The sequence below is a fragment of the Adelges cooleyi genome, unplaced genomic scaffold (genome assembly GCF_023614345.1).
Source record: "Adelges cooleyi isolate 19-005CV unplaced genomic scaffold, UGA_ACOO_1.1 ACOO_flye_CR_arks_rails_tigmint_CR_PRNA_41, whole genome shotgun sequence".
Taxonomy (NCBI): domain Eukaryota; kingdom Metazoa; phylum Arthropoda; class Insecta; order Hemiptera; family Adelgidae; genus Adelges; species Adelges cooleyi.
In genome coordinates, this window is record NW_026096090.1 from 3,914,586 (window position 1) to 3,934,148 (window position 19,563).

The 19,563-nt window shown below is 30.3% G+C and overlaps 1 protein-coding gene across 1 annotated transcript in view; it reads right to left on the reverse strand.

The window, feature by feature from the left end:
• LOC126842024 (uncharacterized) overlaps positions 1-19,563 on the reverse strand; it is a 136,314-nt gene that overhangs the window by 13,426 nt on the left and 103,325 nt on the right. Inside the window, exons 7-8 of the mRNA XM_050578885.1 lie at positions 12,917-13,204; positions 11,119-11,372 (exon numbers count right to left, since the gene is read on the reverse strand). Of these exons, the coding sequence (XP_050434842.1) occupies positions 11,119-11,372; positions 12,917-13,204 (542 nt within the window). The remainder of the gene's footprint in view (positions 1-11,118; positions 11,373-12,916; positions 13,205-19,563) is intronic.

Here is a 19,563-nt window from a genome sequence, read left to right on the forward strand (position 1 = left end):
CAAAAGATCCGTGCGGCAATAAGTCTTCGCGGAGATCCGTCATTTGTTGATGTATTGGTTTGAGTTATGTCAAGAAACACAGTTGTTGTATATTGTTTGTTTCCATATCCATTAATTGGTCATTTTTTTAAATTTTAAATATAGTCTATTTAGGAAAATAGCATAAGTATTAAAGTTGTGCATTCATTGTGTAAAGTCTAGTTCGTATTATGTAGATTGTGACATGTATTGTAACATGTGTTACAGTATAGTATTAGTTATAGTTATTATAGTTATAGTATTACATATTAACCCTAACTCAGCAATATGTGTGAACCTAATTATTAAACCATAGCATAAGCAACTCTTTTTCGTATACATTTGTCATGACACAACACACACATACAATTTATGTATATTTAAGTAAAAATAGATTATTTTTTTATAAGTAATATCATTTTCTAGTAGTAATTTATAACTTAACACATTTATTTTACATATATTTCAAGTGGCTCAACTAAATCATTGCATTTTTTTTTTACAAAAATAGATAAATATTGAACTTGATTTTCATCATATCAACCATTAACTTCTGCTTTTTTATTGTTTGAAAAAATCTACGCACATTTTTCAGTACCAGAAAAATGTTCTGGTTTTCTCATTCAAGACTTGACATAATTCTCCATTTTAATTTTATGAATGAATTTTTATCTCCTTCTGTTACAAAACTAAGCTCGAATAGCTTTATAATATTGTTAGAGTTTTTAAACTTGAAATTGATGAGTTATATTTTTTTAGTTCTAACCTAACCGGCCGCGGAAAAATTATTATCGTGTATTATTTGTGTTTTATTGTAAATGATCAAATTTTTACAAATAATATCATACCCACATTGTACCACGAATAGCTTACTTATATAACGACCCAGTTTCCATCCGAACATAAACGAAAATATCAAGCGAAACGCTTGTGTCAAACTTTGAGTAAATCGAAGGTTGCGGGATAAGCCTGTCTCGTGATGATTCACGTGTGCATATACTCTTAATTACCGTATTCTGTAGACAACTGACTTCTGGAGTTTCACGTTTGAGGTCTGTATAGTTAATATTGTATTTAGGATTATTAATTATTATCTTATATGTAACCATTAATTTATACTTGCATATTTTAAATCATCTTACTTGAGTATACTAATTTAATGATTAGTATACTCAAGCTCTTGTGTAATTAATTAAAACATATAATTTAAAAATATAAATCAAATCGGTACATAATGTATCGAGTGGTCACAATGGATGCCGTGTGAATTTCACAATACACTTATAAAATATAATAACATATTTCTTTTATCTTTTATTTATAAATAACTAACATACATAAGTATATTACAATTCGCCGTTGTGTCAATGGAAGGTTTTCTCGAATATTGTGAAAATGTCTATTTCATTTTTATCAAAAGTCGCTTCAAAGCGATTAGCTGTCACAACTTGCCATTGTTTTCCTACATAAGTAACGTTTGAAGTCAAGAGTGCCCAAGTGATATAGAAAGAAATAAGAAATACTCGATTGTATTCAAAACACTAATGAAGTGTAAACAATATTGTGTAAGCGATTTTTCACATTCGACACATATCATATGTGTATCATAACTAATCATCGTATTGTAATGAAAAAACAGGTCAGCATAAAAATAATTATTGATTTTTGTGATAATGGAATTACGTTTAAACTTGCGTTTTGTACGCCTTACTAATCTATTGTCGTTTAAACTCAATTTAAGTTCAATCAATATCTAGTCATTGTCTTATGCAATATTGTTTTGTACTCTACAATGTATATGTAAGTATAAAAATTGGTTATTTGTACTTTTAAGTGTTTGTTAAAATAGTGTTTCTTATGCACTAAAATTATATTGAATCCATATTACCCGTTAAGAAAAAAAAAAAAATTATTTTCTGTGTACGGTTTTAATATTAAATTACTGTTTGTATAATTGGATAACGGCTCTTACACTAAGGGTTGTCCCTACAGTAGGAATACAATACATGAAATTAATTTTATTTATAACGCAATACTAACTCAACGGAATCGTCATCGATTTGAGTACTTTAAAAAAATAAATAAGAAAAAAATTATAGCACGCAATCGAGTGTGATTCGGTCGTAAATAATCCTTGCGACCCTTTCAATTATTGTTGGACAATGGGTCAAGAGTCGTTACAGTTCTATAGACGAATGGACAGACCTTTATCCCAAGTTTTTCTGGCAATATATGTATATATACGTGTTGTCGTTATACATCAACGGGTTTGTATAGTCATTGTGTTACGATCAAAAGGTCACTTGACCTTAACTTTTTTTATTTTATCCCCGAATTTTGCCGGAACTCGTTTGGAACGAATGCAAACATGAAGGATGTGATAAAAATTGTCATTCATTTTACTTGCATGTGAATAACAATAATGAAAATTAACATTTAAATTTAAGCAGCATTATCAAAAGTCATGTTTACTTTATGGGTTTTAACTTTTAACACATACATTTTATCACTCCTATAAAAATTTAATCAAATCTCGACATGCAAGATAGCACAGAACTGGTAATTTTTAAAATTACATTACTACAGATTTTATCTTTATTCTTACCTCACCCATTACTTACGGCCAACTACTTTTGAAAACATAATAAGTCACACAGGGCTATAGTAACTCTATAGTATTTATAAGATTTGTTGTCAAAATAAAAATATAATACTTTCTTATTATTATACGATGTATATTTTTCAACTCTTTTGTATTTGTATAATATTATTAAATATCTAATCGAATCACTAACTATTGTTGAATTGTCGGATTCGTTCGCATTAAAAGTATATATTATAAATTACTAAACAAATATAACAAATTAATAAAATAAGTACATCAGACAAGTACATGGTACATGGTTTATTTGTAATCTATTTAGTGGCTTGAAGTAGAAAGTAGCATTCAACAACCTTCTATAAATTAGGGCTTTATATATTAACATATTATATTAACCATATCTAGGTCAGAAGTGGTTGTCGATTGCACGTGGATTAAATTTATTAGAGTAATTGTATTATTGTAAGGCAATAATATATGTAATATTTAATTTTGCAATATCCCTAATTAGCATCATATAACTAACAGCTTTTAATTTTAATAAAAAAAATCCGAATTGAAATTTATTAATTTTTTAAAAACAATTAATCTAACGGGTTCTATTTGAGGTGAGGTTACAGTTGAAATATAATTTTTTGAGTTAACCAATTGATTTAAAAAATATTACCTTGCTGAGAGTGTATAATATAATATTAAGTCATGTTTATATGATTCAAGTACTCCTACCGGCTGTTAATTAATTTTTGTTTTGCATTTTTATTTTATTTGTAAATTCCATACATTTATAATAAACCATAATAGAATAATTTTATTTATGATTAAATATACTTACATCTTTAAACAATGAGTTTAATAAAGACGTTTTTTTGGACAAAATTAATGATTTAAAAATAACGCCAAAGTAAAATTCGATTAATTTAAATAACGGGCTCGAAGAAAATGTTAACTAAAAAATGAAAGGGTTTTCCGGAAGCTGTAATGTAAACTACTCGTATATTATAAAAAATTACACCGATATTATATTGGTGTTTTCTCAATATTTTTTTTAACAAGGATTGTGTTAAGTATAATGGACCGTTCAGTATAAATTATAAGCTTTAGCAATTATTGTAAATCTACCTAAAACCACAATGTTATGGAATGGTTCCCGTTTTAGTGAAATATAATTTTATCGACCTAACCAACAGAATTATCTGCTTAAATTAACTAAACAAACTCAAAAAGAGATTTTCAACTGATAATAATTTATTTTTCCTCGTTGTGTAGGTTTTTGTATTCGGGGAAACCGTAAATGGAATCATAATAACTACAATATCTGGAAATATTCCAACATGCAAAAACTACGTCGAGTATTTTTTACTATAGAAGGGCTTACATATTTTAAATTTGTCCCAAGAGAATTAACACTAATGAAAAGTTTACAAAGGCTTTTTAAACAATCGCAGAAAACCCGTGTACCTATGTGTACTGAATTTTTTACATCAGGTGACATATCTAACCCAAAAGGGTTCAAACTTTAAAGTATTTTACCGGGGACTTAGTTTAGTTTCTTTTTTTTATCAAAGAAAAGAATAATTTCTTGTTATAAATAACGAGGTAAAGGTTATGCACAAAGGCAAATGTCTTTTACCTGCGTCTTCTTTAGGTCTATACGAAATAACGGTGATATTTTTCTTTCCGAGAAGTAAAAAAAAAAAACAATCTCTTGGCTATCTCTTCTTCCTTTTTTTTTTAAATTTATTTATCCCATGAAAAATTTGAAAAACGTCAAAAGTTCGATTTAGTGTAAAACGTTTTTACTTTATACTTTTGGAAAAAAGACTACAGAGTTTTTTTCGTTTGAGTACATCGTTTTACATGTGAGGGAAATCAGTATAACAAAACAATAATCCAAGGAGAACCTGAGATGCTGTTGTGTTGTTATTAGACACGGCAACTTATGGCGGTTTTGCGAACGACCTTAACAATTTTGCCTAAATTAATCGACGGTCGACCTCAGCAGTTCAGGCTGACCTATACAAAGGTACTTGGAGATTACTCACGCAAACACTCGTACCCCAAGCGAATGATAAATCACGATAGCTTGAAACCATCAGTCAGACGTCGTGACATTTGTATACACATGTATTCGGGACGATAACACCTGGATCCTATCTGCTCTCTATGGATTTCCCCTTTTTATCTCCAACATATTGTGTTTTGTGAGCCCTTTGGCCGGCCGGTCTCTCATCTGGCTTCGGTCGAACGCAATTTAACGCTAAGTATCAAAGTTAAGTTCGTTCACCTTTAGCCCAACTATAGTGTCCAATTCTGAAGGACACCTTGCCCGTTTATGAGTCGTCCTGACGGCTCTTAGTATTTTTTTTTTGGGGGGGGGGGGAGGAGATTACCAAAGGCTTAACGACCCTATCATATTGAATTCAAGGAAATGCGGTTCGATTATTTTTACAAAAAAAAATTTATCTTCGGCGTTGCTAAAAATAAAAAATAACATAAGAAAAGAATAGTTATTACCTTAAACCGAAAAAATACGAGAATTAAATTGCATTTAATCAGGTTCTTTTTATATTATCGTAGAAAAAGTGAAAAATGTTTTTCACTGTTTACATGTATGTTTTACAATAAACAATAATTTAAACTGTTTACTCATATTCGTTATTTAACTGTTATAAATCAAAGTTAGTCGTTAGTAAGTTTTTTCTCTCAAGCTGTAAAAGGACTTTACAGTTAGGATTCATTTTTAGCTATGAATTATCTGTTCAATGTTTGTCTTGTTAAAATTAATTGAATTTCGAGAATTACATTAATTTGTTAGTTCCATTAAGCGTTCATTTGTATTCAAATAATTAAAAACAAAAATACCAACGCTCAGAGCAAAATCTTAGCAAATTGGAACAACATCGGTTAAACAAATAAGAAATGTAAGTAGTAAAATTGAAAAAAAAAAAAAAACAGTATTTTTATTTCTCCTTAAAATATATTAAATGGCACAATAATTAAAAGAAAATTGGGTACATTTCTCATTTAAACTTGTTGGATTATTATTACTATTATTTATCTTTATCACTTAACAATATTTTTTAAAACAAAAAAAAAATCGTTTGATAATATAATTAAATATTAATTATTTCTTTCATTATGCACTACTATATTGTTATTATACTAAAAACTATTTAATTTTTAAAATAAAAATAAACGTTCATTAAAAATGTATATGGCCTACTTATTCACATTACTTAAAACATTTTTTCCTTTTCTTTTGTGCTCTGTTCAGTTAGGCTATAGACATTAAAAAGTGTAATAGGTTGCTGAGAGACTAGGGAAAGGCCATAAAACTTAAATAGAATATCTTTTCGACAGAGAATATTTTAAAGTTCTACGTTTTCTAATAAAAGAAAATGTGATACCATAAAGTATTTTAACTAGATTTTGAACTAGCGAGTCTCTGTTGTAATATGATATGGTGACTGACTCTGCGGTATCGTTAATTATAAATCGACAGCGTGTACTCAGATTATTGACTCGGGGCCGATTCAGCTAATGCAAATTACTGATTAGCGCGTGTGCTGTGTGCCAATGTTAATACCGCGGGGATTTCAATTTTGTTATAAACGGGTATAGGACGTGTCGGCCGTGATGGTAATATTAATTTAAAATTTACCAAAAGTCGGAGTCGTGTTGCCGCAGAGACGTTGACAAGAAGGCGGCGGGTTTGCTTGCATTTCGATTTTCTGTCGTGCTATTGTGTTAAAACTCGACTTAAGAAACCCAACGGGGTGGGTGGAAAACCGAAATTTCGGTTACGTATCAACAGCCCTCGAGTAGGTTGGCCGTAATTCCGTAGCCAAGTGGAGTCAAGGGGAGAGAACCAGTGCATGGGGAATTCTGTTTCAATTGTATTTGCTTCGTAGGTGTGTATGTGCAGCGATGTGACTAACCGGAGGCGCGAGGCGACGCTAATGACAAGGTGTAATCTTAAATGCGTCCTGTTGGCAAACTAACTTTTAATGAGTAAAGAAACTGTACCGGTGCTTCGGGAAACGTGCATGTTTAATTCTCGAAAACGCTTTGTCAATATAACTGCCAAAGTATGAAGTACAAAAAAAAAACAAAACTGTTTCGACTCGTTGTTTTTACTTGGAGCTTATGAATGCCAATTATTAAACTCCTACTGGATTTTAGGAAGATAAATCGCACGACAAATATAATTATAGCTAAAGTCAAAGAACAATCTTTGAATACTTTACCGTCTGCATTCACGTCTTTTAACCATTTTTACCAACAGCTAATAACAATGATGGTAATTATCAAGCATATTAACAATAGTCAGGTGCTGGTAAAAACAATTATTTATATTATATGAATTATTAAATTTATTAATAACGTATATTAAATACATTTTTTTTTTTTTTGCAGGAACTGGAAGTAATTTTTTATTCTTTAGTACATTGATAATTTAGTCTGTTTAGTTCGTTACCATTTGAACACACGGAAGGTATTCGATCAAAATTCCCTTATCTATCGACTAACACAGTATACATAAATTATCTGGTTGTTTGTTTGTCGTTAAAACAGACTGCCCTAAAAGTTGTATTATTTTCATTGAAACGGTCGACTGTCAAATTTGAGAATTTGGTTGGCAGACAGAGTATGACGAATGGCTTTCAGTGGACAGTGTTTTAATAGGAGGAAATAATAGTAAGCCAAAATCTTATCGCACGACAAATCTGGTCAGTAAGAGCTACGTTTTGAATTCGCTCTACTTATACGTTACTTAGTGTCTTGTTGGGTTTTCAAATTTTTTATAATATTATATGTGATGAACAAGTTATGTACGTTATTCTAGATAGAAAAATATACAATTTATATTTCAAAAATATATTTAGCCGATAAACATTTAAACCTTTTAAGAATATTTTTACTACAATGATTTAAAAATATAAACTATAATTATGTGTTTTGTGCTTTATTGATGTACTACAAGGTATTATAAATTTTAAATAATCGTTCGAAAATGTTGGATGAGCCACAAAATTATTATATGTGTTAAGTGACTTATGACTTAATAATATCTTAATATCAATTTTTATTTTTATGAAAATCGATCTAGCTGAAACAAATATTTGTACAAGCTTTCATAAGTGTCTTTCTAATTTATACATGTATAAATTATAGTTTATTTCCCTTCTATGAAACATAACTTGAAGAGGTTAGTGATCAGACGAACGGATACGCCTTTTCAATTTTATACATACGATACTCTTGAAAAGTTTAAAGAGGCGTTTGTTCAATTAAGAAGACGTATTAAAATTTTACGCGAAACTTTCAAGTTTCAACAGCTACCCGGGACGTGCTACAGATAAAACTTTGACTTTGAATAATAAAATATTGATCTTCAAAAGTTGGGTGATTGATCGATTTGTGCTTAACGCATAAAAAAGATAATTAAAAAGTAAAAAACCATTCAGACATTATGTATTTTTTAATTTTATTTCCTATTTAAGAGTAGAGCGTTTCTAGATGACGGATAGTTATGAAAAACGAGTTTAACGAGAGCCAACACACTGTCAACAGTCAGTGTGTCTACTAGTTTTAATTAGTGGTCAAATGCAATAAACCGAGTGTTGTTTGGCAAACCTGGGGCTAATACTAAGGAGGACGAAAAAATGTATCCCCTTTACCGATGTAAAAACTAATTAAGTCGTGTTGTTTGATTATCGAATGCAATAATGCCATAATATATACTATGTGGGAAAAATATTATTTTTTTCTTGTTATTTATTTCATGACGCGATGGAAAAATGGAAAAAGGGGAAAACAATAATATCACTTCCTTATATTTACTCGCCTAAGTATAAGGAATATTTAGGCGAGTAAATTCTTCATGTTTATATTTTACAAAATAAAAATGATATAATATAGTTTTTCGATTTTATTTAAAGAAATAAAATCTAAAGAAATCTTTAGATTAATATATATTGTAATTATTTTTAATGAACAATATTAATTCATGTAGTACACTAGCACACTGTATAAGGGTCTCGATTGTAAGTTTCCCTAGGGATACATGTTCCTTTTATACGCTTTCAAGAAATGATAAAGGATGAAACTTTATTCTGCTGGAAGTTTGGCTTGAAGTCACTCAAACATTACAAGTTTACCACATAGTTATATCAAACCGAAGTCGACGTTTTAAAAGTTTATTCTTTAAAGTTTTAACGATTTCGTTAATGATATCGAAGAAGACAAGTCATAAAGTGTAATGTGGTTCTATTTAATACACATTGTTACTTTATTTGTGTTTTTCAAACATACTAAAAGGGCTTAAGGCACTTTTTAGTAATATTATGGATTGAAATCAGCAAGTGTTACAATATTAAAATTTACCAATTATGGAAACTTAAGACTTTTAATCTGTTAAATTATTTTAGATACATTAATCTAAAACGTAAAAATATGAATTTTTAATGTGAGTTTTATCTATCAAAATAAAAACTGAAATAAGTATTTTAAAATGTATCAAACTATGGGATGTGGTATTACGAATAGCTGATTGTTTTTTAGCTTGAACAATACATTTTTTAAGAATACTTACGTTTTGAGTGAGAAAAAAATTATGTACTTGAAATTTTACCAACAGTCCAATGCGAATACAATGAGTTAAGTACATATCCATGTGTATCACAATGAAAGTGGGAGTACATCTGTAGCGTATTATTTTGTTAAGTTGAATAGTATTTAACAATAAATTTAGGTAGTTAAAAGTATTTTTCAATTTAAATTTCATTAAATATAAGTTAAATTATTGTTTAACTTATTTAGTAAAATAGCCAGTAAAAAAAAAAAAAGTTAAAGACTTTATCGGTTTTGTACATTAAACTATAATTTCACATCTAAGTTTGTAAGGGTTCTTTTATATCTACAAAGTTATGATGAGCTAGGGTAGTTCTTTAACGTCTAAAAAGTTTTCGAGTAAGTTATTCAAAACGTATGTACACGTTACGCTGCACATCACTTAGTAATGCGTAACAAGTGTATCGTTTTATACTCTTTTAGTCAAAGTAGTTCTTAAGATTATAATTTGTTGATAAGTATTATATTATTTATTAATCGGTTTATAACGGTTTTCGAATGAAACAATTGGATACGAGACTAATTTAGAAAAATACCGAGAAGCGTAGATATTTTTTAGAATATAAGCAATCTAAATCTTGGACAAGATGAAGCTGCTGGAGTAGAATATTAGTAGAAAGATAAAATATTTTTTACTCCATGCATTGTACAGCTGTTACCAGTTCTATTCTATGAAGTGTACACAAGACCCATTGATTAGTATAATGATACATTAACTAAGTAAACTAGAGTAACTAACTGCATTCGGTGTGACCTAAACTAGCATTATTAATTTATTATCAGTGAAAAATCCCTTTCGCTTTTATTTTTATTAACGCCAGCAAGAGTTAAAACCTTTGCACTCAAACTTCTCTTATTTCAATTTACATATTATGACTGTTGCTAAATTGGTATCGTATTAGCATAAACAAATGCATTTTATTTTTGATGTCAAAACTCAAAAGGTTATTAAAAGTGTTTTTTAGCTTTATTTTTACTTTTTAATGAAAAAAATTACACTACATGTACTGTGATTTTAAAATTTTATGTATGATAATTATGAAAAAAATAAATTACACGTGTTGTGGTATACTAGATTTTTCAGAATAAAGTTCTGGGACACACAATACTAATCTAATAAAGCAAATTATTATCTTTAAATTACACTGTGATTTACAGAGTATGTTATAGTACGAGGGTGTTTCCCGAGTGGTTAATTCAACGGCTTAATACTGTTTTGAGTTAGCTTCCACACTCATTCGTACTTACCACCCGTCGTTTCACTCTTTGCTGGGATCGGTTCCGGCGACTCAAGTTAATTTTAGCTTTAAGTGCACGAATAAAGCAGCGTGTATACGGTGAGTGGATTATACATTTATGCATTTTATACATATCGATTTGACACATTGTTCATGAACCTATTATAACTACAATATGATATACGTATATATGATAGACGCTATTTATGTAGTTTATACTATAGCTAAATATATATGTATGTCTGCATAACCCTTAAAATGTCATGAGTTTCACATTCACAGACGGAACGGATAAAGAAAAAACTAAATATTCATCGTAGCATTAAATTTTTTAGGCTGGAAATGGTTGTCAAATATCACCTATAATAATACATTTTTGATTCCGCTTCCAGATAAATGTATTACGCGTATCGAAAAACAGACCTATCTACATTTTTAAAATACTTTTACACTTTCTAACGGGAACTACATACTGAACTTGGTTAGCTCAAAAATAAAATAACAAATACACAATAAATGATACATCGTGTGTAAACAGTTTTAACGATTATGACATGGGTAATATTATCACATAAAACTTTGAATTGCTGGAACTGAACTATAACTGATTTAATAGGAAAAACTCACCGATGGAAGCATCGTAAATGTGTAATGACTCGGAGGTCATAAACTGGCAGACCAGTGATGTCTTGCCCACACCGGTGGCGCCTATCATGGCAATGCGGAATGGTTGGGTGATGCCGGGACAACTGGCGCAACTGGATTCCCTGGACGACGCCAAAGAGGTGCCGGCACTGGTTCTCGCTGATCCTGGATACGAACCTCCACCGCCTCCTCCGGCACCGATCACGGTGCAATTGGTGGCCGTTAAGTGTTCGGTGCTAAAAAAAATTACAAATTAAATACATAAGTCTGAGGACTTAAAAAAAAAAAAAACCAAATAACACACGATGAAATAAATCACTCATGAAAAGACACAACATAATACGAACAAAAGTTTAAAGGGAGACTAAGTAAAACGTCAATAGTTGCTATAAAGTAGTGATCCAGGATATGTATTTGGAAGAATCATGGAAAAAAAACGTCAATCCGAATACTTATGGTACTTATAAAATACTGATACTTATAAAATGTATTGTTTTCCAACATTTGGAATTATCGAGAAGAAAGATAGTTTTAACGAATAATGGTGGTTGGCGGCATTCAGTGGGCCTATAAAAATGTAACCACCGCCAACAACCTGCAAACTATAAACGACACTTGTCCGATGATTAAAGTCGTAAAAGGGTGGAACGGTTATAATTAAAACGATTATAATGTCTTGATATGGTTATACATGTATATTTTCTTTTGTGGCGGCTTTTAGACGCTGAGAACTTTGTTACATAGCGACTGCCCGGACTAAAAATGTTTACCGCATGCTCAAAAGTGCGATTTAATTTAATAAAGTACTTAATCGATAATTTTCATAATGATCTAAAATATATACATATTATAATATATTTAAAAAAACACCTCGAAAATCTGTGGTTGTTAAATTGCGTTTATTCATTTTCAGTCTGTCCTGTGGCTTAAAATAACATTTGAATTGTTAACAATTATTTTTTTGGAATGTTGATTGCTTAAATCAAGGGATTTAGCTGTCGTATCGAAATCAGATATAAACGAACATAATTGAACATCGTTAAAAATTTGGCATTATTGCGAATGATAAAAAAACTGTCATTGTTTATATAAAATGGAATAAATAAACGGGAAAAGCCTAGATATATAACACTAATTTCCAATTATTTTTTGGAAAACTATATTAAAAAAAGCTTAAGTATATTTTTAAGATAACACACTTTCTTGTATTATCGCTGTGTCATAGACACATTCGAAAAAACAAGTGTAATACTGTTTTAAGAAACACAAATTGTAATTTTAATTGTAAAATAGGTCAGTTTTCATTACACTCTCTTGCTTAACAATTTGTGTAAATAGTCCATCAAATAATTACCATAAAACATTAATTCATCACTAGAATTAGTATGCTTAATGTAATTAATGACTCCTGCCATGTAGATAATGATACGATTTGCATATCAAACAAATTTGAATTTTTTCTCTGCAATTTACATTACTATACTTTTAAGTTTTATTACAATATTTGTTTACCCTACGGAGTATCTCTTTTCTTTGTAGCTGATCTACTGTCATTATAACTAATGTACATAATAACAATTTTGGATTATATCGGTACTGAAACCATACCAAAAAAAAAAAAAAAAATTATTACTTCTATCTTTACATTTCTTCCTCATCTATTCGGTCAATTACGTTTCGTGCCGTTAAATATTGCTCCTATGCCAATTACTATGCGACATATACTTTCCGTAATATAAATGTATCCATAGGTTAGGTACGTTTACAAGATGATATTTACCTGGAGTTACTGGACGCGACGCTGTTGTTGGACTTAGATCTACGACTTTTCAAAGAATCTCCTCGATTTATTATACCCTTGCCGGTGATGGTGAACTGCCGAATCCTGTAATATTCTTCTTCCACGCCCGTGTTCGGCATACTAGCCACTCTAGACCGTTGTTGGGGCAACGTGAGCTGATTAGAACGGTTTTTGGGTATTCCGTTGGGCCCGAGTTGCAGCTGCACTGTGCTTTTACTGCCCGGCGTTCGGACACTCTGCGACCGATTGTGATGTGGGCTTCCATACCTGTTGGACAAAAATCGAGTAAACAACAGACTTGAGAATAACGTAAATATTTAATTATACTACTATGTAAATGGTTAATTAAAATTTGTGATTAGGTCGTAATTAATAGAGTATAGTATTTTAAATAACAACGGGATCTTTGATGCTCCGTTCATACTAGACGATCAAAGCAATTTATATACATATTATACGCAGCGTTTGAAAACAAGTTGGTATTTTCTGAAATCCGCTGGAACGCGAACTCGTGCAAACAATTAGATAATTTATTAAAAAGGTAGTACCCGATAAAGTTTATTATACCGGCAGTAAAATGTACATTATTCCACATCTTTCTTTCTACGAGTAATTTATTTTACAATGTTCGGCGACAAAATTGTGTGAATACGAACGAGATACTTTCTGATATATTGCGAATGTCCTCAAAATAAATCAAACTTGGCTATTTAGACGATATTCGTTTTTCCAAATCTGGGTCGTCGCCCGTGATAATCCCGTTAGGGTCTCGTACAAAATACAAATCCCACGGACATTGTTATTCTGGCCTTCTCGAACAAGTTCCTCTGTTACAATGTATCCTTGTTGGTTTTCAATTTTATATCTTTTGATACGTTGCAAATCTAGTTTTAACCAAAGCATACAGTGTACTTTTATATTTCATTTTAAACACATATTGCCCATCAGAAAAGTTAGAAAACGAAAGGATTTCAAGAAAAAATCAACAAGATCATTAACGTTGTCACACTACAACCTAAGACAGTTTGATTAAATACTTTATAGTATAGGTACGCATAGACTTTACTCTAAAAGTATTTCATTTTTATCAACCGTCGAAAAATTTGCCAAAATTATTTTGGTTATTAATCTAGCGTATAGATAATCAACTGGACCACGTAGGTATAATCCGTAATATAGATTCCTAAAACATTATTATTTTCGTTGTCGTTTATGCTTTGCGAGTAATCAATATTTTTTCAGTACACATTCATTATTATTGGCCACTGATGTTATAATGGATGAATGAGTTTTACCGTTTAATAATAGAGCAAGCCACTAGAACATTCTAATTAAAATTCATCGGTTTCCACAAATCTGCTTAATACCCTTGGCTACATGTTATATTCAAAAATAAAGAAAAAACTACTGATGATAGTACACCATGCTCAATTGTCTTGTTTTATTATAAAATATAAATATTGTTTATTATAAATCATATGATGTAGAGCTAAGATTTATTTTAGATCAAACTTGGTGCAAAAGTTCCATTTATTTTACATACAACGTATAATAAGAAAGAGCAATCAGGTCCATTTGATAATCTCTCTTGCTTAACTTTAAGTTAGAACAATAAAAATAACAATATCAGACAACAAATAAACTGTAGGTAAACACGCAAAATTGCATGCGTTACATGTACACAATTCGTTCATTTTCGTCGACGCTAGAGGTTCGATGAGTCGTTAAGCCATGGTTCAAATTACTGTTATTTAATATTATATAATTTCGGTCATTGTTGATAATTAATCGTTACAAAACTTGTCGTTACACCGAATAAAATATAATAAACGAATTTGCGATTAAAGTTTAGTAGCAGTTCGCATGCTTTTTATTGTGATTAAAAATACAATGGTTTCGCAAAAATCTCATAAATATGGCATAGGGCATAATTAAAAATAACATTTATAATAATTCATAATTTTTAGTTATTCTTTTGTTATATCTAAATTGATTTTCCTATAAAAAAAATGAGTGGTATCGTTGGGGCCAACGAGATAAACATAAACGAAGGCCCACAGGGAAATTCCTACTTTCCCTATAGGCAAATATATATATATATATATGCAGTAAAAGACAGATAATAACTTTTATTTAAAACAAGCAAAGCGGATTGCCTGTCTACCAGGTTGCCTATAGTGACATAGTATACTTCCAGACATCAATGTTATAGGTTGTAAAATACAATTCACGGAGATTTAAAAAATGTATAAATAAATAATAAATAGTAATAGTAAAATTTATGGTTTAGGACACACCATACAAACAGGTAAAATATATAAATAAGTATGAACATTATAAAATACATGATATAGTAATAAGTAACTTGACACTAACTTCAAGTCACACAGAATACAAATATAGTCTATATATTATATCCTTCATTATTTCCAAACAGATTATTCTTAAACATATGAGCTTTGAAGAGCTTTATGTATAACACATAAGCTTTATAACATAATATAGTATAATTTATATAATATTTTTTCATTTTTGTTTTTGTTTTGAAAACTAATCATAGGTTTTTGCAATTTAAAAAATGATTCTTTAAGCTAAAATATGATACTTGAAAATCTTTATTTTGGTATTTTGTAAAAAAATTATTTCTTAGCGAGTTATAAGTTGTATATGTTTTAATGGGCTGTAACTTAAAGAAACAATTTTTATCGTTAAATATTAAAAAAGTAGTTACAAACCACATATTAACTTAAAGAATAATTTTTTATATTGTAAAAACGTTGAGTAGTTTTCAAGTTAGAATGTTTTAAACAAAAAATCGGATTTCCCATGCTAATCAAAAAAAAAAAAATATTAAAAATAAAAAAAAAAATCACGAGGAAGTACTTATAGTTAATCTAGAGATCGGAAATTTCAGAGATTTCTTATTTGAATGGGCTAGTATTGATTGGGGGTAAGTAAAATTGTTCTTAGACATAGTCTAATGTATACATGGTTTATGCTCTCAATAGCTATAGTTGTATATCAATTCAGCATTGTATAATAGATCGGCTTACAAGTACATTCGAACAAGACTATGACTTACTGTCGCACTGTACTTTATTCTTACAAGCTTTGCCAATTCATCCATTAATCTGATACCGAGTGCAAGCGATCATTAAGTGTGACTACGCGTGGTAGAAAGTCGTTCAGAGACGACAGCGCGACGTTGATTGAATCGTGTCGCACTCGAGACCGACGTTGGCAATGTATAGATATTAAGTATAATTTACTTGTAATCCATGGCATAATATAGAAACAACATGCGCCTTAACATAATAGCATTTCAGCCAATATCTTTGTATAATACAACCCCTCTCGACAATTTTTTGTTCACACCTGTCTCACACGAGTGCCTCGAGTCGTTATAAATTGTGTAGTTCGTACTCCGTTTTACACTTGTCAGTGACCCGATGATTAAGATCGAATTCGTGGGAATAAGATAAATCCCATAGCCTCTTTTCCAGAACTCTAAGTTTTGACTTCAACGCTTTAATAAAATGCTAGGTACGCAAGATGTCGCGATTGTATCAGACTTTGTTCCTTGCAAATAGTATAAAACCACAGTAAATATTGAAGCCACTTTAATTCAATTAAATGTTCAGTCATCATTATCGGTACTCTAAACTATCACTTAAAAAAAAAAAAGATATTATTTATTAAAGAAAGCTAGCATACTGAGGAAGGATGATAATGAAGTCAGGGTGGTCATGGACTTATATAAATGAGTTGTCATGTCTGAAAATGATCAAACCATTTTTAAAAAACGTTTTTACATCTTAAAAAATATTTAATATTTATAAAAGTAATTTTATAAGAAATCAATATTGTTTTGATAAAAGTCTTTGTTTTTATCGGAGTCTCTTCTTTCTTCAAAAAAACGTTTGCCCTTAGATGTTTATGGACTCTTCCTTCCCTCCATCCTGACTTCCTTCCAGGCACCGCCAACCCAACGATGTTTCCTCGTCCTTCCCCTTTCCACGGATTTTTCTCCATTATCCTTCCAAACATGCTCTCATGTTCTTTTCTGGCGGGAGGGGGAATTCGAGGGAAAGTGGGAGTAGAAACCATTGAGAGGAGAGAGTACGATGGGACAGAAGAAACCGGCAGCAGCAGTAACACCGTCGTCGATGAACGACAAACAAAACGGTGGCAGCAAGAAAAAAATAGCGAGGGTAGAACACGCATTGGTATATTTCATAAATAAGACCGCGGACTGCGAAGACGATCGTTTCAGATCTCACAGTCCTGAAGGTGGAAGATAAAAGGGTTCCGAAAAGTTGGCAAAATCAATTTATAATTATTATAGTTGTAACGGTAAGGCGTGTAAATATTTCAAACATATCCCATACAAACATAAACCAATTTTTACGATTTGTTTCGATATAATTTTTTTGATAATTTATGTCAAAAAGACTCGTTAAAGAAGTCACATAGAGAAAGACATGTTTATGTTAACGAATGTTTTTGCGCAATTTAAATTTGTAGTACAATATTGAATAACCTAAAAAATATTCTTAAACAAAATGTATCGACAAGACACGGAAAATACTTGGCGCGTAATAGAGTATATTTTGTTTAGTAAATTAATTAATTTTCGATTTATTAATTCTATTAATTGTCAAAATAAACGTAATAGTAATATATACGGCACGTTTCCTATGAATAAAACAAGCAAACGATAAAGATGATGATTATTTCGAGTTTTCATAATCCAATTTAATACGATAATTAAAGAAGCCCGGGCCAAAAGTAATTTATTTTCTTATCAGGCGTAGCGATACGCGGAAAACTTACTGCTCTGTACATAAAAGTGACATAAAATTGACAAGATTATACGAATTAATTATTCGTTGCTCTATAAAATCTCAGAGTTTACGTTGTCTCCTAATACAAGGCCGCATCGCAGCTCCGTAATAATTAGGGTTTTGATAAGAAACAACAGCTATAGCACAATAAGCATAATTTGTAGTGAATTCATAACCTTACCATAATACAAGAGAGGAGATTTAATAACGTGACAATAAATTACAAAATCATACTAATATTTATACAAAAATTGTTGTTTGGTCGCTTATTTTTCACTTGTAAATATTTATAAGCGCTCAGTAGTTAATAAATTGTAAAAGATTTTTATTTTCTCATTTCAATAATTTTATTATGCGATATATAGCTATATTTTCGTCATTCATCGTGAAGTCTAAAAATAATAATGATTGTTATAATAATTGCTTTATGGTTAACCAAAAAACGCCTAAACCACATACAAATGAAAATATTAAGTAATTGTGTTAACTAAGTATTCGTGCTGTAAATTAGAGTTGCGTGTCGTATGAGTTATGGAACGTAGGTTAGATTACTAAAAAATGTATCACATAGTCTCCAAGTTTCTGAACGTCTAAAACATTTTGTTTACGTTTTCAGAAAGACATGTTTATGTTAACTAATGTTTTTTGCACAATTGAAATGTGTTGTTTATTATGCAGAATATTCAACAACTGTAACAATTTTTAACGACTTAAAAAAATATTGTTTATCAAACCGTATCGATAAGACATGGAGAACAAGCCGCTTGGAAAAGAGTATATTATGTTAAGCAGATAAAAACTCCTTATCGATTCCACCGGCAGTGTAAAATATAAGAACGTGAGTAGAATTTAGACGTCCAAATATTGTACAATATTATTAGTATTGTAATATTGGGATGAAGACATTTTTCATCAGCTTTGGGAACATCAATTTTATATTAATACTTCTATTCGGAAGCTTAAGTCATCTCCAGATAAGCCGCCGAAGTGTAGAGCCGATAATAATTCACCGTCTACAAATTATTATCGATCAGTAAATGTATATTGCACAGTTATTTTACGTTACGCTGGCGAATCTAATTGAGTGGCAAAAAAAAAAAATTTTAACACGTAAGTAGTCTCAAAAATAACTCAACGTAGGTTGAACTGATATTCGACTATTTTGAAGTGTTGTGACATAAAATGGCACAAAGAGAGTTGTTTTATGGATCATAAAACGCGTTTACAGCTGACTGGCTCAACACAATTCAGCAAACGATAAGGACTCTTTATTTTCAGCACATCAAAGTTAGTTGGATCAATAAGGTTAAATGTGCTAAGGCATAATATTGTTTTCAGTTACACGTCACAATGGACAAGTATAAATATCGATTACAAAAAAGTTAAAACGTTGTGTAGGTATTTCTTATCTTTCGAGATATTTTGCATTTCAAAAATACCAACCACTCTAATTCCATTAATCAATGTCTTCGTTAAACTGTGAAAAATATATTTTTCTCTATAATAAAAATACATAATATATTAATCCTACTTGTTTTTTATCTGGATTAAATTTAAATCACATTAAAAATATTTGCATGGATTCAAGTTGTAGTTTGTAAAGACATTGGTCGATCCCAAATAGCTGAAAAAAGAGACAAAGAAAACACAGGAGATTTTCATGTGTTAGGGTTGTTGAACGGTAAACTCTTGTTGTATTTCTTACTATTTGACAAAGATATAATTATGTTTCTTCTTTCTACAACGTTGACTAAAGTTTTGTTAGTAAATGAGTTTATTATT